Genomic DNA, 16,195 nt, shown 5'->3' with positions numbered 1-16,195 from the left:
CTTCACTAGTGCAGAGGGAATGCAATTTGTGCACTGGACTCAGCCTGAGAACCTGTTCTGTATGTTACTTTCTCCTGTTTCTACTACACTGTTCCATAGTAATACTGTTGCATGCTTGATTGTTTGTTAGCTACAAAGATTATACTGTTCAGTTCCTTTTTTAATGTGATCCAACTGTTAACTAGAAAAAAAAATGGTCACAGTAATATTCACATGTTCATGTAAGTGTAGCTATTAGTGAAGTCTAATACGCAGTGAAGTCTACTGGCAAATAAGAGGAACTTGAAGTGCTGCTGGAGGACTGATTTTTCTCTTCTGCCATTCACAGTATTTTCCAGCCAGGAAATGAGTTAATAAGATTGTTTAGGTTTCTGAGGAGTATCAGCTACATCAACTTAATCTCAGCAATGGTTTTGTAGTACCAGAATAGGGAGAGGTGATGCTGGTGATTGGTATTGCTGATGGGAAATAATTTGTCCATTGTTTGATCAATAAAATTGGTAGCAATTTTACAGAAAAGACTTGGACTATTCACATTTTAAAATGATGTCAATAGTCCTGGTGCATCAAGGAATTAAGCTTAATATAGTTAGTTGTTTTTCAAAATGCCCATAATCAGCATGTGCACGAACTGGAAAAAATTTTTTTTGGCGTATTTTTTTGAATGAAGGCTCTAGTCTTAGCCATTTGATAAAACTTCAGCATTTCAGAATACCCTTTAGTGTATGGAATTGCATGTTGTCTTTATATTTTGAGTAATTCCTTCTACTACAAAATGGTCCTGGATATATTTAAAGAAAATTGCTCAATATCTTGATAAGTTTAACTCCTCTGTAAGTGGCAGTTATATTCATGCTTGTTTTGGGAATTAGGCCTTTTTGTATTATGGCGTATGTAGGAAGAATCAACAAGATAGTCCACAGCTTTCTGGTATGCTTTGTTTTGGCTTTTTGTTTGGTGGGAGTGGTTTGTTTGTTTGTTTGTTTCTTAGATTAAATTACTGTAGTTTGAAGGTAGACAACAAAAACCTTCCTTTCCTCTGAATTTTATGCTGGAATGTGACCAAATGGCACTTTAGCATGGCTTGTATGAAATGTCACTGCACATTTATGAAAAATAAAACTTATTTTTACCTAGTAGCTATCAAAAACCACCGCAAACAAAAGACTCTTCTTCTGAGTCATTTCACTAATCTCTCTGTAGTATCAAAATACTACTGAGAGTCATACTACTGAGAGTCTGTTGGTTTTTACTGGCAGATCTGTCAGAGTCCAAGTTGCAATCTAGTTTAGCTTCAATCAAGATATGAAAACTCAATGGAGTGAATACTTGGATTCAAAATCTATTGCCTGCATCATTATTGATGTGTGAGACATTACAGCTTTCTACCTGTATGTGTAAACCCTGTTTTTTCCTCATGGTATATGACGATTTTGAGGATAAATGGAAAAAATACATCTGTACTAGTGCTTGTTTTAATATAAATATGTTTTTCTCATTCTAGGAAGGTGAAATAAGTCTCATGATGAAGAGCTTGTATGCACTTCATGATAAATTGGCACAAGTAGCAGGTAACACTTAAAAAATATTTTGATGTAGTGTTATGGCAACAGCTACAAAAAAAGTCCATGCTCAGATAGTGATTTGCAACAACTGGGTCCCTGATAGCCATTTAGAGTTCCATTTTGGGAAACTCAAAATCCTGTTTCTGGTTCACTTACACTGTCTTTTTCCACCAGTGTAGCACCTTTTGTTGCAATATTTATTAACGGGATAGGCTCTTGAATATTGTGATCCTGTGTGTTTTTTGATCCAGTGTCTTAATGCTTTATTAATCTGATTTCGTTAAAAGGCTTAAATTAAATTTGCTATATATGAAGAGGACTATGTGTATTTTTTAAAGGTCATTAATTCACTATGGTGAAAACCAAAATATTTTGCAACAGTGGTAAGATGGTTACTAATAAAGTAAACAGTAGTGGTTGAACAAGATTGCCTTGTTAGACAAAATGGTCCAGCTTAAGCATATGAGTTATATAGTAATGAAAAGTGCTGCTTATAGTAATGTGTCAGAGTTGGTGTTTAGGGCTAGTATTATTGAATATTCAAAGTAAAAAATAGGGTGGTTTTATCCAGAGTCGTAATGAATGCAGCTTTAAACTGCACACGTACTTACGCATCACAGGAAATGGTGAAGTTAAGGCTGTGATTATGTCTTTGGCATCTGGTGAATGAGAGTTACAGCTGAGTCTGTGTCATGGCTATTAAGCTGTTTTTATCATCCTTGCGTATTTCACCCATAATGTGTTTAGGAGGTCTTACTGGCCTTCGTGCCAACTATTTGTTTTGCATCAGCAAGTTTTACGAAGAAGGCTATTCCATTATTATGTCAAACATGAAAAAATGTGGAAACAACTCTATGTCAGATACAGAAGCTGACAACGTAACATGTCAAGTCTGTATAGGAAATGTGTGAGAAATTTGAGTAGCTCTGTAACACTCTTTAAATTGCAACAGTAACCTATCTTCCTGCAGAAACATTTTGTTTCCACTGTATTTACAGTGTCTGCAGTGAATAAAATAGGTGTTTGGACAAACCCCACACATTTTGGTTTGTTTGCATTGGAGAATCACAGAATGGGCAAGGTTGGAAGGGGCCGCAGTGGGTCATCTGGCCCAACCTCCATGCTCAAGCAGGGTAATCCTGCACATTGCACAGGATTGCATTCAGACAGTTCTTTAATATCTCCAGCGAGGGAGATTCCACAAGCTCTCTGGACAATCTGTTCCAGTGCATGGTCACCCACACAGTAAAGAAGTTCTTCCTCGTGTTCAGGTGGAACTTCTATGCGTCAGTCTCTGCCCATTGCCTCTTGTCCTGTTGCTGGGTACCACCAGGAAGAGCCCGGCTCCATCATCTTGACATCCTCCCTTCAGATAATTACAGACATTGATGAGGTCCCCTCTCAGTTGTCTCTTCTTGTGGCCAAACAGGTCCAGCTCCCTCAGTCCTTCCTCATAAGAGAGATGCTCCAGTTTCTTAATCGTCTGACATAGACCATGCTATAGCTGAGCACTCAAGGTGATTTTTACTTTTCATTGCTTAGATCATTGTCACGCTGCTTCCCTCTGTCTTTTGAAGACTGTAACAGTTTGCTGTTTGTTCAGTGTGTCATCTGGCCCTCCAGGGGCCATGCAGTAAACAATGTATTTGCACGGATGAAAAGGTTTGCACCTAATTTCTACATCCGTGAAAGAAAGGGAGTTTTCTTTATTAGCTGGGGCTTACTTCAGTGCGCATAGATGTATACAAATATTTACCTGTCTGCCTTATGAGAAAGAATTTATATGCTCCAAGATAGCTGCTTGCTTCACCAGGTCTCAAAGATGTTTTAGTCTATTAGTCTATTTCTGGTCAGGAGGATCTTCAAAAGCTTCCTTTCAAAAAATATAACTATCCCTTCTGGTGAGGTGGTACTCCAGACTGGAGCTGTATTGTGAGATTACCTGGTTGCTCAGCAAAGTAGCTTTCATACAGTCTGAAGAAGGACCTAATCTTTATTTAGACAGAAATTTTCCTCAATGCCAAGTTTTTTAAGGTATGAGAGGAAGACGTCTGCCATCCATTTTTGAATACCAAATGGATGTAGGCCTGGAGCAGTATCTGGAAGCAGTTTAAAAGGCATAAAACAGAGAACGCTGCAAGGGAGATGCAGGATTTAAGAGTGTTGATCTTGTGCACAGTGCACCACTTCAAAAGAGAAGTTAAGGAATATAGTTTTACTCAGAATGGTGCTTTTCAGGTCTCTCTGTCACATACTTGGAAAAGTTTTTCTCATTTCATACTTGGCTATGAATCATTTGTTCATGTTATAACTATTAATATTAAAAAGGCAGGCTGGAAACTTGAAGTAGTCTGTTCTGTTAAGCTTTATTCAACATCTTGACTGCCATAAAGATGGTCCCCTCAAAATTTGGTTTCTAGCTCTGTTTAATAAAACAGACATTATTTTTTCTGATACAGTTTCTTGCCTTATCAACTTCAAATGGAGAGCAAGTGATGGGGCTTTTATTTTAGAAGGTAGAACATGAGGTTTTTTGAAGGAAGAAAATGTCAGAGTAACAGTTTATTAATTTTGACTTAATATGCCATGTTCCAACTGTAGATACCTATTCTGGACTGTGGTGCTGTGATACGATGTCAAATTATTTAAATATCCTGTATAAAATCAGGTTGCTTTTAATGCATTACTGTTCTCAGAATTATTAGTCTGCCAAACCTACAGTGAGTAATGTCTGCCTTACAGGAAACACAGAACTGGATGAGCAGATAATGCTTCTCCCTTGAGTTGAAGCTTGTGTGTCTGTGTTCTTGTCTTGAATGGTTTAGCCATTCTTCAAAACAGCAACTTTTTCTAGACAGTATATATTTCAGAACACTTTCTGCTAAACCAAAATATCTGCTTTTTAAAATTAGAGTTACTTCAGCGTATGTTAATTACTGGATATCTTGGTCTTTCATGGAGAGACTTCAATAGATCACATCCATTTTCAGTCAGACTTGCAAAGTGAATAAATCTAACCACTGTATTCACAAGAAGCAACCAGCTACCCATGGACATGACCCTTTCTTATAGATAAAGGGTTTTTTTTAGTTAACAGTTTCTTTTGCTTGGCCTTTTTCAGTGTGACAGTCTATCAGATTTCGACAGTTTCCTTCTTTTCACAGGTCCTTGAGATGCAGGGGTGAATTAGGCTTTTATATGTAATAAGGCTTACTGATAAATCCATGGCTGGAAGAAAATCCTGGCAAAATACCTAATGTTACTTAATATGAATTTCAAGTGTCAGCTACTGTATCTGATGGCTGTCACAGGCTCTCGGTTCTGTCACTCTCCTTAATCTTTGGTTTTTCAGGTAATTGATACTGTGCTGTTTCCAACTGGTTATTGAACAACTATTTAGCAAGTTCTGGTGCTCTGCAGTGTTTCTCAGCTGTTGAATTTGCCTTTGGGAGATTGGGCATTCTTACTTGCTCTTGCTCTTGGTCTGCTTCTGCTTTTTTTGAGCTCCCCAATTCAGTGTTCTGCTGCAAGTAACTTGAAAACACGAGACCTACTAAACAAATGTCTTGTATACTGCTTGCAGTTTGTATTGGTGTCTAATATCACATCAAGCTATAAGATAGAGATCTGTGCTAAATCCACATCTTCCTTGAAATTCTAGATTTCCGCTGTATTTTGCTACCAAATGGGAAAATTATTTACAGTGTAAAGCAAATACTTCAAAGTTTTGAATATTTCTGTTGCCTGTATATGCTGCAGCTCCCAAGTTAAATGTGTAAATGAAAGTCAGTTTTAAATATTCTAGCCTGCATGGAAAAGGAGATCTGACTTGGTTTCTGTATTAGAAGCAGTTGAGACATAATAAATATTTCTTTAGAACTGAAGCTTTAGTTGCCATTTGGTAGTACTTCTAGAATAACTTGACTTCTTAAATGGCTTGCCAAGGACACTAACATAAGCTAAAGGGTAGTTTTATGATGCTTGCTGGGATGTGCTACTTTTTGCCTCCCTACAAAAGCATATAGAAAGGTTCTTTGGTTGCACTTGAAATCAGTGATCAGTGCCCAAGGACAGGTTAAGCACGAAGATCTGTGCTTTCTGTAAGCTCGCAGCAGACATTAGAACAGGGGGCAGTTTTTACAAAGAGCTCAGATGTATCTTGCAGCAGACTTGTGTAAAGTTTTTTTTGCCTGTGCTTCAGTTTTATTCCTGAATATAGGGCCTCAAATGGAACAGTTGGGAAACATTTTTGGCTCAGTCTATGGAAAGTGGGTTTCCAGGCCAAGTGGTTAATGATTGCACCAAAGTTATTCAAAGTAAGCCTTCATTTGCACTATTAGCTAACGCGGTAACTGAAATGGCATATAGGAATATCCTGCTGTTGCAGTAAAACAGAAGGTTGTCTGACTTGTGAAATGCCTAACTTTCTGCAAGCTTTCAAATTCATGAGTTTCTCAGAAGAAAGCTGTTAAATGGTTCTCAGCAATAGATGTGTTGGAATGAGAAACTGCGTCTCCAATAGCTTTTTGTACAAGACTGAAACTCCGTAACTCTGATTAGCTTACTTTTTTTTTGAGAGTGGGAGACAAGATGAAAGTGGTTTTTATTCCTCTCCCCCCTGCCTCAGTATTGCTTGAGGGAAATTTGAACTAATGGGCCTTAGACATTGTCGGATCCCAGGCAGCAAAGGTATTTTTAACAGTTAAACTTGTTCAGAGGGAATAGAGTTTGAAAAAAATTACAGCAGCAGGACTGAGAGGAAGCTGGTTTCTGAAGATGAGACCAGAAGCTGTGAAGTCAGTGTGCTGGCTGCATGCTGTGTAAACGTAATTCTTGGAAGAAGGCAAATAAGATAAGCATTAAAACTACTAAAGTAATTGAGTAGTCCCCTATCCTAAGGGAGCTTCTGTCATGTTGTAAAAGGTAAATGCTGTGTCTCAAAAGGTAGAAAATCCAACATGAATCCTGCAACCTGTTTTTAAAAATTCATGTTTTTCACAATCTGTCTCCTGCTTGTGTTTGGTTTGTTTTCTCATCTGTGTATTAACCTCACCCTTTTTATTCTTTCTCCTTTATTTAAAAAATGGGCTTTTCTGCTTATCTAGATAATTAAAAGAACAACCAGAGAAAAGCTTATTAGCAGAAGGGTCTCATCCCTCTTTTCTCACAAGCTGTTTTGTTCAAAGTATGACTGACATACTTTCTCTGTATTAAAAAGACCCTAGAAAGACTTCAAGTCTTACCAAACAAAGGAAGAAGCTTAAATGCAGGAATACCTGTCAGACTTGCTTATATCGTGCAACTTAATAGCTGATAGAAATTGTACATATGGCTTTTACAGAGATATGTTTTGGGTTTGTTGTATTTATTCCATCAGTTCTAGATTTAAAACAATATGTTTACACCAGAGACTGTATGAGTATGAGATACAGTTATTCCAAGTCTGCTAATCTTGAAACATGAAATCACTGATGATTACACATGTAAATTTACAGGCTGTACAGTTTATGCTGTACAAAAAGAAAGTCTGCCTAAATTATATACAAGAAAAGCCCATAACTCCAATTCAGGTGCTGAGTTCTAAAATTAGAGTGGGTTTTTGTGAAAGTGGTGTCCATTTTCAGCAGTGATCTGTCTAGTTTTGCTTTTACAGTAGAGTCAGGCACTTTGAAAGTCTTAGACATTGCATGTTAATTTTCAAGTGAGACATCTTTAAGTTTTCTGCTCAGCACTTGATTGAAAATACATGCATGCACACGGGCTTAGTTCCAGCAGCACTGCTAGGCCAGTTAGCATATGAACACTCTTAAAAATGCTGTTTCTGTTTCTCTATGTCCCAACAGTAACAGCATCCCTTTATGCTAATATGCTTGCAAGGCCAAATTCTCTTAAATCTGTTGAAGTGTACTGAACAAAACTTCAGCAATCTGAAGACTTTGGCTTCATAGGAACATATTTCTTTGGAACTCCAAATGAATGACGCATGAAGGTGCTTCTCCATAACCTGCTAGTGTTTCCTAACTTTTGCTCACGTTGCCTTGAATGTTTTGTGTAGGGAATTAATACTTGATGGTGCTCTTCTTAAATTATATTCCAATGTAAGTGAAGGTTGACATTTTATATAAGCACAAGTATCTTAAATTTTCTTAGCCTTGCTATAGCTTTAGAAATAGTACAGCTTGGCATAGATTCAAGAAGGTAAGGCAGGCATAAACCTGAGCCAGTGAAAGACTGGGACTGTTGTTTCCTATTTTATTGTTTTGGCACAGTAAAAGCATAGCTACAGATGCCAAGATTTAGGGGTTTTTTTAAGAAATACCAGGAAAAAATGTGACTTGCCACTACTGACAGTTCTTCAGAAATGATGGCCTAGTGATAGATGAAAAACTGGTGTTAGACCTTTCCCTTTTCTCTATGGCTTTCTGTTGATATGAGTGTCACTACTTTGACTACTTTTTTTTGTTGCATGAATCATGTACATTTAGTTTAGTAAAGAAAACCAGGCAGATGGTGGCACTTTGCTCTGAGGACTGACTGTGCATATAAGTCTTAACTTCCTGGCTACTTCTGCACACATTCCAAAACCACTGGGAGATGGTAAAAGCACCCGTTTCAAGCCATAGTGGGATTTTGTGCGTGTGCAGGGAAGCAATGAGTTACCAGAATAACTTCAGCCAATCTAAAATGTAGTGACTTCGTAGTGCCTGAAATCCTGTGGAACTTGGTCTCTATAAAAGATAATGCAGGTTTCAGAGTTAAAGGAAATTATCTGGAAGCTGAGTCAGGGGTACAGCAACTTTTATGGTAATATCCGTCTGATAGTTCTTCATGCTACCTATTGTTCTGCTTTTGGTGTAAATACCGAAATACACTTTCTGAGCAGTACATGAGGTTGTATTGATGTGATCTGTACATATGATTAGCTCTGAAAATCATCGGGGTTTCTTAACTTCTTTTGAAGGAGAAATTCATGCAGAGATTTTCCCATATATTCAGTGGAACCTCTGAGAATTACTGTCCTGCTATTGCTGCTTGTGTAAATTTTGTTAACCATAAGCTTGTGTTTAGGTGATTTTATTTTATATAATGGAGTAATAAATAGATCAAAATAAAAGTTTTCATTTTACCAGGGGAACATGAATGTGGCAGCTCTGTTCAGAGAAACCTTACCGTCCAGGAGGCAGCTGCATATTTAAAAGTAAGCAAATGAGGTATTTTTCATTGGTTGTATAGGAGATTTGTATAAGTTACAAATTGTAAGGCCTGGTTTCATGTCCAATGTATTGACTACAATTTGACTTAGTATTGAATATTATTTGGAAATGTTTGGAATTGCTGACTTTAACACATGCTACATGTGATTTTTATTTGGGGATGCAGTGAGCATTTGAGGAGAGGGAGGGTGAAAGAAACTGGCTTAATGAAATGAAGCAATGAAAGTGTAGCTAGTAGTGCTTCAATGACATTCAGGGCTTTTTTCTCTTTCATTAAAACACCAGGACATGATTTGGATTGATGGAAATAGTTGACCAGTATGAAAATAATAAATGTATAAAACTCAAATATCTAGAAGCTTCTCCAGAAACACTGGTTTTTGAGACTTAGTGGAAAAGGATGCTGTTTTCCTTTCTTTGTGCAGAAAGGTTGATGTGTAGATCTGTGCAAGGAGCCTGACAGGCAGCAGCTGTTTGGAGAGGCCATTCATTGATGCTTTAAATAGAAATGGTCAAAAAAAGGCCTTTTTGTTAATTTGATCACTGTGCAGTACTATGAAATCCCACTCTCTGTCATTCCCCTGCCTCACTCCCCAAATAAAAGGTGACTCTTTCCTTGTCTTGGCAGCTGTAGGGTTTATTTTAGCCCATGCTGGTGTACTCTTCAGTGAAAAACTACTTGAAGCTTTTAAGAGGCAGAGAGCCTAAGATTTCTTTGATTGGATGGGGAGGAGCTGAGCTGATGTATTTAATATACAAATGCATAGAAAATTTACGTTTTGGCAAACCTTTACATAGTAGACAAAAAGGGGCAATTCTTTAGAGCATCCCGAAGAAGCTGCTAACACTGGTTTATGGTTTGGCAATAATAATCTACATCTGTTAAAACCAATGCATTGTGGAAAAAATTAAGGTGATGCCCTAGAACTGATTGTCTTGCCTATCTGTTAAGCTGAAAGAATCACAGCTGTTAACCATAATTGTTTTAGCTCTGCTAGGAAGCTCAAATTTAATAGGAAAATTTGTTGCTTTGTAGGAAGTCTTATTTAACCCTACAGTTGCTATGCAGAATTTCTGTGTTCAGTGATAAAATTGTCAGTACTTCAATCTCAAAGGTAAAATAAAACCATCACTGTCTTTTCTTAAGTACTTATGCTTGAATTCTAGGCCAGTTACATTATATGAGGTTCAAAGGAAGTATGAAAATAAAACTTTTTGGGGACTATAATTTCAAATACAGCAATAACTTCCGTTTTCACTTTTCTCTTTCTGCAAAAGAACATTCAAGGTGAGCTATGGAGAAAGCCTTAGCTCAGATAGCAGCGAATGTTATCCTGTTAAGAGTTGTTATCAAATAATTTTAGGAAAAAGTCAATGTCTTTATAATGTCAGTTCTTGATCTACAAACACTGGATTTTTTTCAAAATATCAGTTAAAACTATATTTACTCAAGCTTCTTAAAAAAGAATGGAACATGGAACTGCTTTTATAGGAGGCATTTCCAGTGGAGTTTGGATCTAGTTGGAGTTCTACTCTCGGAGTAGATTTCCAGTGATCGCCGCCTAGTGGCTGAATAATTTTTTTTTGCTCTAGGTTAGAGTTGTAAATAGAACAGTGAATGTGGCTTGGCTTTTCAAACAGTCCTTAGTTTGAGGGATGCTGGTGAGTCTGAGAACTGCTCCTAGCATAAATAGATTTACTTTATGCAGGGAACACCTACTCAAAATCTGAAAAATCAGGAATGAAGTAACATAGTTTTGACTACTAATCTGTGCAGTTATCTGAGTTTTATTTTGGCATTATAACTTCCTGGTTATTTATGAAATTACTCATTAATATTGTATTTTGACAGAATTTAGATCCAGAATATGAAAGTGTACTTAACACATCATTACAATGGATCTTGAATAGTGGGGAAGATGTTGGCATAAAGTAAGTGGTGTTTATTTCTTAGCTTAATTTCTTTTAAGAGAATGTATCCTTTTTCATAACTACTGTGCGTTTTTTGAATAGGTGTCTCAGCAATGACCCTAATGAGATGGATGTCACTAACGTGACAGATGTGAAGTATCTGGAATCCACTAGTCCAAAGATGTCTTTCAGGTGTCGTTTTCGCCGTGCATTTGTTAATGTAACTCACAGATTATCAATATTGCTTTGGGGTAAGTTAATAAAACAGTCAACCTTTTTTTGTTGTAACTTGTATTTATCTAAGTGCACAGGGAAAAGCATGTTTAGAGAAAGTTTTTATTCAACCATAAAACTTAGCATTTCTGTTGGTATCTTGATTCAATTGGGGTTTGATTTGCATTTCTGTTGCACCACTGTATTTCCACACTTGTTGTTATCATCTGCTTCTTTAGTCGGCTGAACATACTCATTCCTTGGGAAATACGTTTTTTTCCCTGCCAGAGCAATATCTTGTGGCTTTCAAAAGTTCCATGTTGAACTGATGAGAAAAAGCAAAATGTTCAGTAAAAAGATGATAGCCTTAATTTTTAGGATATTTCTCTGTTGTTCCAGGAATTTTAAAAAGTAACTGCAGAAAAGATGATCTTCCTAGTTAGGAAACGTTGGATATCCAACGTGGTTATTACCAAAAATTTTTATCTCTGAGAATGTGTTGTAAAAAAATGTATCTAATCCTTCAGTAAGACTAATTAATTTGGTCCGTAATAGTTCTCTAATTAAGTTTCAAATTCCTCCCAAGTTTATTTAATTCTGAACCATACTGAAAACTATGCAGCATAAAAATAGGGTACAGCTGAGTACAGATACTTCACTCCTTTCCATGTGGCTGGATAGAAATATTGAAAATGGAGAGTTCATCTCATACTTATTGAACATTTAAGAAATTGTTTATCCCAGTTTCTTAACAATCTCATGTTTATGAGTGAACACTCGAGACTGCCTTCACTACCCTTTTGATGAACCAAAAGAATCAAATGCAGTCTGTCCCAGATTGCTGTCTTTCTGGTAACAGTCAATATGAGGACTGAGTTGGGATGTGGAGATGAAAATCAGTATCTAAGTCAACCACTGGTCTCAGTCATGCTGAGCAAATTGCCTCATGTCTCACGTGTAATTAACATCACTATGGGGCACCTTGTGAAAAGTAAAGTACTGCATAAATGTTAGATGTGTTGCCATTAACTAACACTCATTTTGGCCTAAAATGATGTCCATCAGTCTCTTTGATATATCTGCTAACATTGCCTTGGAGTCAATGATACATGAAACAAACCATGTAACTATAATTTGTGTATATGTGGGTTTGAGTTACATTTTCTTATATTGTTAATTGATCACAGGTGTAGCATTGCTTTCAGCCCCACAGAAGAAGGACCAAGATCTTTATTTTCACCTATGCTGCTGACCTTCCTAACCAGATTGTCATTTTTGGGAATAATATTAAAAATAATAGAAAAAGGGTATAAAGTACTTTGTTGCAATAAGTACAAATCTGTAGCTGAACTGAAGCAGCCCAAGTTAATTTGTTTTGACGGGGATATCTAATGCATGTGACTTGCCTATGATTAGAAAATATTGTGCATTTTAAAATCATAATATGTTCTGAATTGTCAGTTTATGTGACTTTTAATATGACTTCTAATTTTCCCAATATAATTGTTCAACTATTTCTGTTCAAAAATGGGTAAAATTTCAAATCATAGTTCTGGGATACTAAGCTGTTCCTAGAAAAATGAAATTTTTTCTAGAAGTAACTGCTTTTCAAAGTGGAAGAGTTTGTGTTTCTGTGTTAGAGTATAAAATATGGACTGCAAGCACAGTGTATTTCACTAGCTTTGGAATGTACAGTGCTTGTTAGGTAGTTCAGTATACTTCTGAAGTATGCCCTGTAAACTTTGTTAAATATCCAATGCTTTAATGCTGTTTAAAGAGTATTATGCATGTTAATGCAGGTATAGCAATGGTTTGGGGAGTCTTACACTACATGAAATACCGTTGGGCAAAAGAGGAAGAAGAAACAAAGCAGATGTATGATATGGTGGTGAAAATCATAGGTATGGCTTCTTGAGTTGTGTCTGATGTATCTGTATCAGCTTTGTATAAGCTTTCAAAGTACTGGCCTTAATTCAGTTATGTGTCTTTCCATTTACTAGTCACTTGTCAAGCTGTTAGAGTTCTTGGTCCAATGTGTGATTCATGTGGGTTTTTTTTCTTTTTGTTTTTAATATCCCATCCTTTAAACCTAATCAAAGCTTTTGACGTAAATCTTGTAATTTGTGGATTACATCAATATGGCTACAAAGTTGCCAATGATGTGGTTGTATTTTGTCCTACTATTGAATAAAGATATAAATATGATGTTTGTTTACTGAAGTATGGTGACATGTTGCTTTCTGTATCTGATTTTTCAGCTAACTTAAGTTAAAATATTCACTTTAAAAATGTGTGGTAGCTCTCAATACCATCCTTAATAGTTTTTCATAGGAAAAGCAGCTTTTTAATCAGTTACTTTGAGCAGAAATTTTATTACTAAAATAGTGTGCATAACTGAGCTCTGAAATCCCCTCTTTCTGCTTGAAGCCACAGTGTTTGCAGTAAGTTGTGTTTGTAATTTTTAAGCTCTTACTTAAGTTGTTCTATTACTTTAATTTATGGTAGTCACCATAAATACAGAGATGGTAGAGAAATCAGAACTGTTCTATTTTAACCGTGTTCCTGACTTTTTTGTTGGCAAATCGAGTTTTGTTGAGGTGGAAGGAAAGCACTTTATTTTCAAAGATGGCCATCTTTGGTAACATTTAAAAGTACCAATCAACAGGAACTGTAAGAACTCTCTTCCTTTACTTCAAAGTTATTTGGGATACATAGTTGCACAGTGTGTTAATTTGCCTTAAAAATGGTTTGGAGAAAACAATGTTTCAAAATGCAAAAAAACCCTAACTACTGAAATTGGAAAGGGTGTTCAGAGTAGCTGTTAGTTGCCAGAATTGATACTTTCTTAATGTTTGCATGAACTACATAGTTACCAGTTTGGTTTCTTTTTATGGTGTCCTCAGATGTTCTAAGAAGTCACAGCGAGGCATGTTCAGAAAATAAAGAGTTGCAGCCTTACATGCCAATTTTACATGTGCGTGATTCTCTAATCCCACCTCAGGACAGGTACGTTCTCACTAGAAGTACTGAAAAGAGGGAAAACCAGTAAAAATAAATTGGTCAATTAACTTCATTTCAGTAGATTGCACAGTGTCATATTTTGGAGATTCCTATTGACACAGGTGGGAGGAAAAGCACTGGATTTCTCTTACATGCTGGATGTCAACTATGCAGGTTGTTGTAATACTAACTTTGTAATTCTTGCTTCAATTTTTAAGGAGGAAGATGAATAAAGTCTGGAACAGAGCAGTTGACTTTCTTGCAGCAAATGAATCTAGAGTTCGTACAGAGACACGAAGAGTAGGTGGTGCAGAGTTCTTGGTTTGGAAGTGGATGCAACCCTCTGCAGCGTGTGACAAGATTTTAGTAATACCATCAAAAGTGTGGCAAGGCCAAGGTACTGAAGTTATATTTTGCAACTATAATTGTCCTAATTTCTGCATCTAACTTACTAATGGTACTCTGCTGCTTGAACATGAAAGGCTTGTTTTCTCTCATGCATTTAAGGATTGTTATGAACTGTCAGTGCTATTTCTCTATTATTGTCTTATTATATAGACTTTTTTGTGCATTGTGTCTGCCTTTTTTTCAAGGGAAATGAGCTTTTCTCTTACAGATACTGCAGAAATATGCAGTGGGCATTTAGCCAAAGTGCGTTACTTCTTCCTTTTCATGAATTAAAAAAAAAAATACTCCTTAGTTTGTCAAATTTTGATGTGCCTTACACTTACTGGAAGTAATGTAACTGGTTGTATCTGACAGCAGGTAAATTGGATCTTGCAGACTTGAGTTTCCTATTGTTAAGTTATCAATTGGGTGCCTAAAGACAAAGTTAGGAGGAAGAGATGTTTATTTTGAAAGGGAAACTGCTGGGACAAAAGACTCCTCAACTAGGAAAACTGCATTTGAAGCATCTAGTAGTGTTAGATATTCTAGCTCTGTCATAAATGTTTTTCTACACTGCATTTGTTTTTCAGACTCTGTGGTGTAAAGCATTTGCATTAATAGGGAAGGCAGTTGTCATACATGGATTTTGCAGTGGTCTGTCACTTTTCAGCTGTATTGTGAAACCAAGGAGCAAGAATCTAGTGGGTTTGCAGTTGCATGTCTGCAGTGGTCATATTTTATTAGTTTGTTTTCTTTTTACCTTTCTTCATGTTAAGCTTCAGGTTTTGGTTCGCTCTTTTTTTTGGTCAATGAAAAATTGAAACCGTAAGACTTGACTTCTGGTTTGTGATTGAAAAAGAAGGGTTATTTCTATCTCTGCCTGAGTGTGAAAGTAAATAATATCATTGTATACTTCTCAGACTTAGACTACTGATTTTAGCATTATGTTTCTCTTTTTAGATAATTCATTAAAAATGAGGGCTGCTTTTTAAAAAATATTGTGTGAATGCTACTGCAGGTTTGCGGTTCTGTGGTCATTGTTTTGCAGTAGCAGTAATGTGACATTCTGCTGTGACAACTGTATTACTTGATTTCTCAATTTCTCAAATTTTTCATTAGTAAGATCTGTATATGAGCTTTATTACAAGAGTTGCGGAACCTTTTCTTTCCAGGACATTGTACATTAGGGATGTGCAAGTGGTTTAGTTGAAATGCAGAAGTGGTGGGTTTTGTCAACACTATTTCTGTTCCATCTCTGTAGTAGTCATGACTGAATTTCAAGCACTAAAACTGAACACAGCTTCTGCAAGCTATATATGTATATTATAAATTGGAATCTTCTACACAGTGTATTGTTCAATACAGGCTGTGAAACATCATGCTCTAGTTCCAATTTACTACTCATTTGCTCTCAGTTTTTCTTGTCCTGTTTGATTGCAGTATAAATCACTCCATGGCATTCTGTCCTGTATTAGAAATCAGATTGGATTCTCCTCACCTGGTAGACTCCTCAGTGTGTGATAGCTCAGGAGGTGCTTTGCTACCTGGAATATGCATTCCAGACTGTAAAGAGAACAGAAATCTCCAAAACTTCCTAGAAAGAACAGCTGCTGTAGTAGCTACTGTTACATACCATCCCAGTTTGAGCATCTGATACCTACTTAAGCAAATACTGCAAATGTGGACAGAATAACTTAGTGTCTCAGCAGTAGCTTTTTATCTGTATGTTGCTTAGCATATGTACTTAAGACTCTCTCTTTTCTATTGAATAGGATGTATCAAAATCCATTCTGTTTCAGTCCTTTTAATTGCAGTTTTCCTAGTTTTTTTTGTTATGTTTGAAGTTTAGCAGAGATCTTTGAAGAACTGAAATTGCATACTTTAGCTCTGACAGAAGGGCATGGA

General features: G+C 36.5%; 1 protein-coding gene across 1 annotated transcript in view; it reads left to right on the top strand.

Annotated features, from left to right (window-relative positions):
• LEMD3 (LEM domain containing 3) overlaps positions 1-16,195 on the top strand; it is a 43,276-nt gene that overhangs the window by 17,022 nt on the left and 10,059 nt on the right. Inside the window, exons 3-9 of the mRNA XM_082279733.1 lie at positions 1,505-1,571; positions 8,696-8,763; positions 10,632-10,711; positions 10,793-10,941; positions 12,703-12,804; positions 13,807-13,909; positions 14,122-14,300. Of these exons, the coding sequence (XP_082135859.1) occupies positions 1,505-1,571; positions 8,696-8,763; positions 10,632-10,711; positions 10,793-10,941; positions 12,703-12,804; positions 13,807-13,909; positions 14,122-14,300 (748 nt within the window). The remainder of the gene's footprint in view (positions 1-1,504; positions 1,572-8,695; positions 8,764-10,631; positions 10,712-10,792; positions 10,942-12,702; positions 12,805-13,806; positions 13,910-14,121; positions 14,301-16,195) is intronic.

The sequence above is a fragment of the Coloeus monedula genome (genome assembly GCF_965178545.1).
Source record: "Coloeus monedula genome assembly, chromosome: 4".
Classification (NCBI taxonomy): Eukaryota; Metazoa; Chordata; class Aves; order Passeriformes; family Corvidae; genus Coloeus; species Coloeus monedula.
This window is presented reverse-complemented; position numbering and strand designations above follow the sequence as displayed.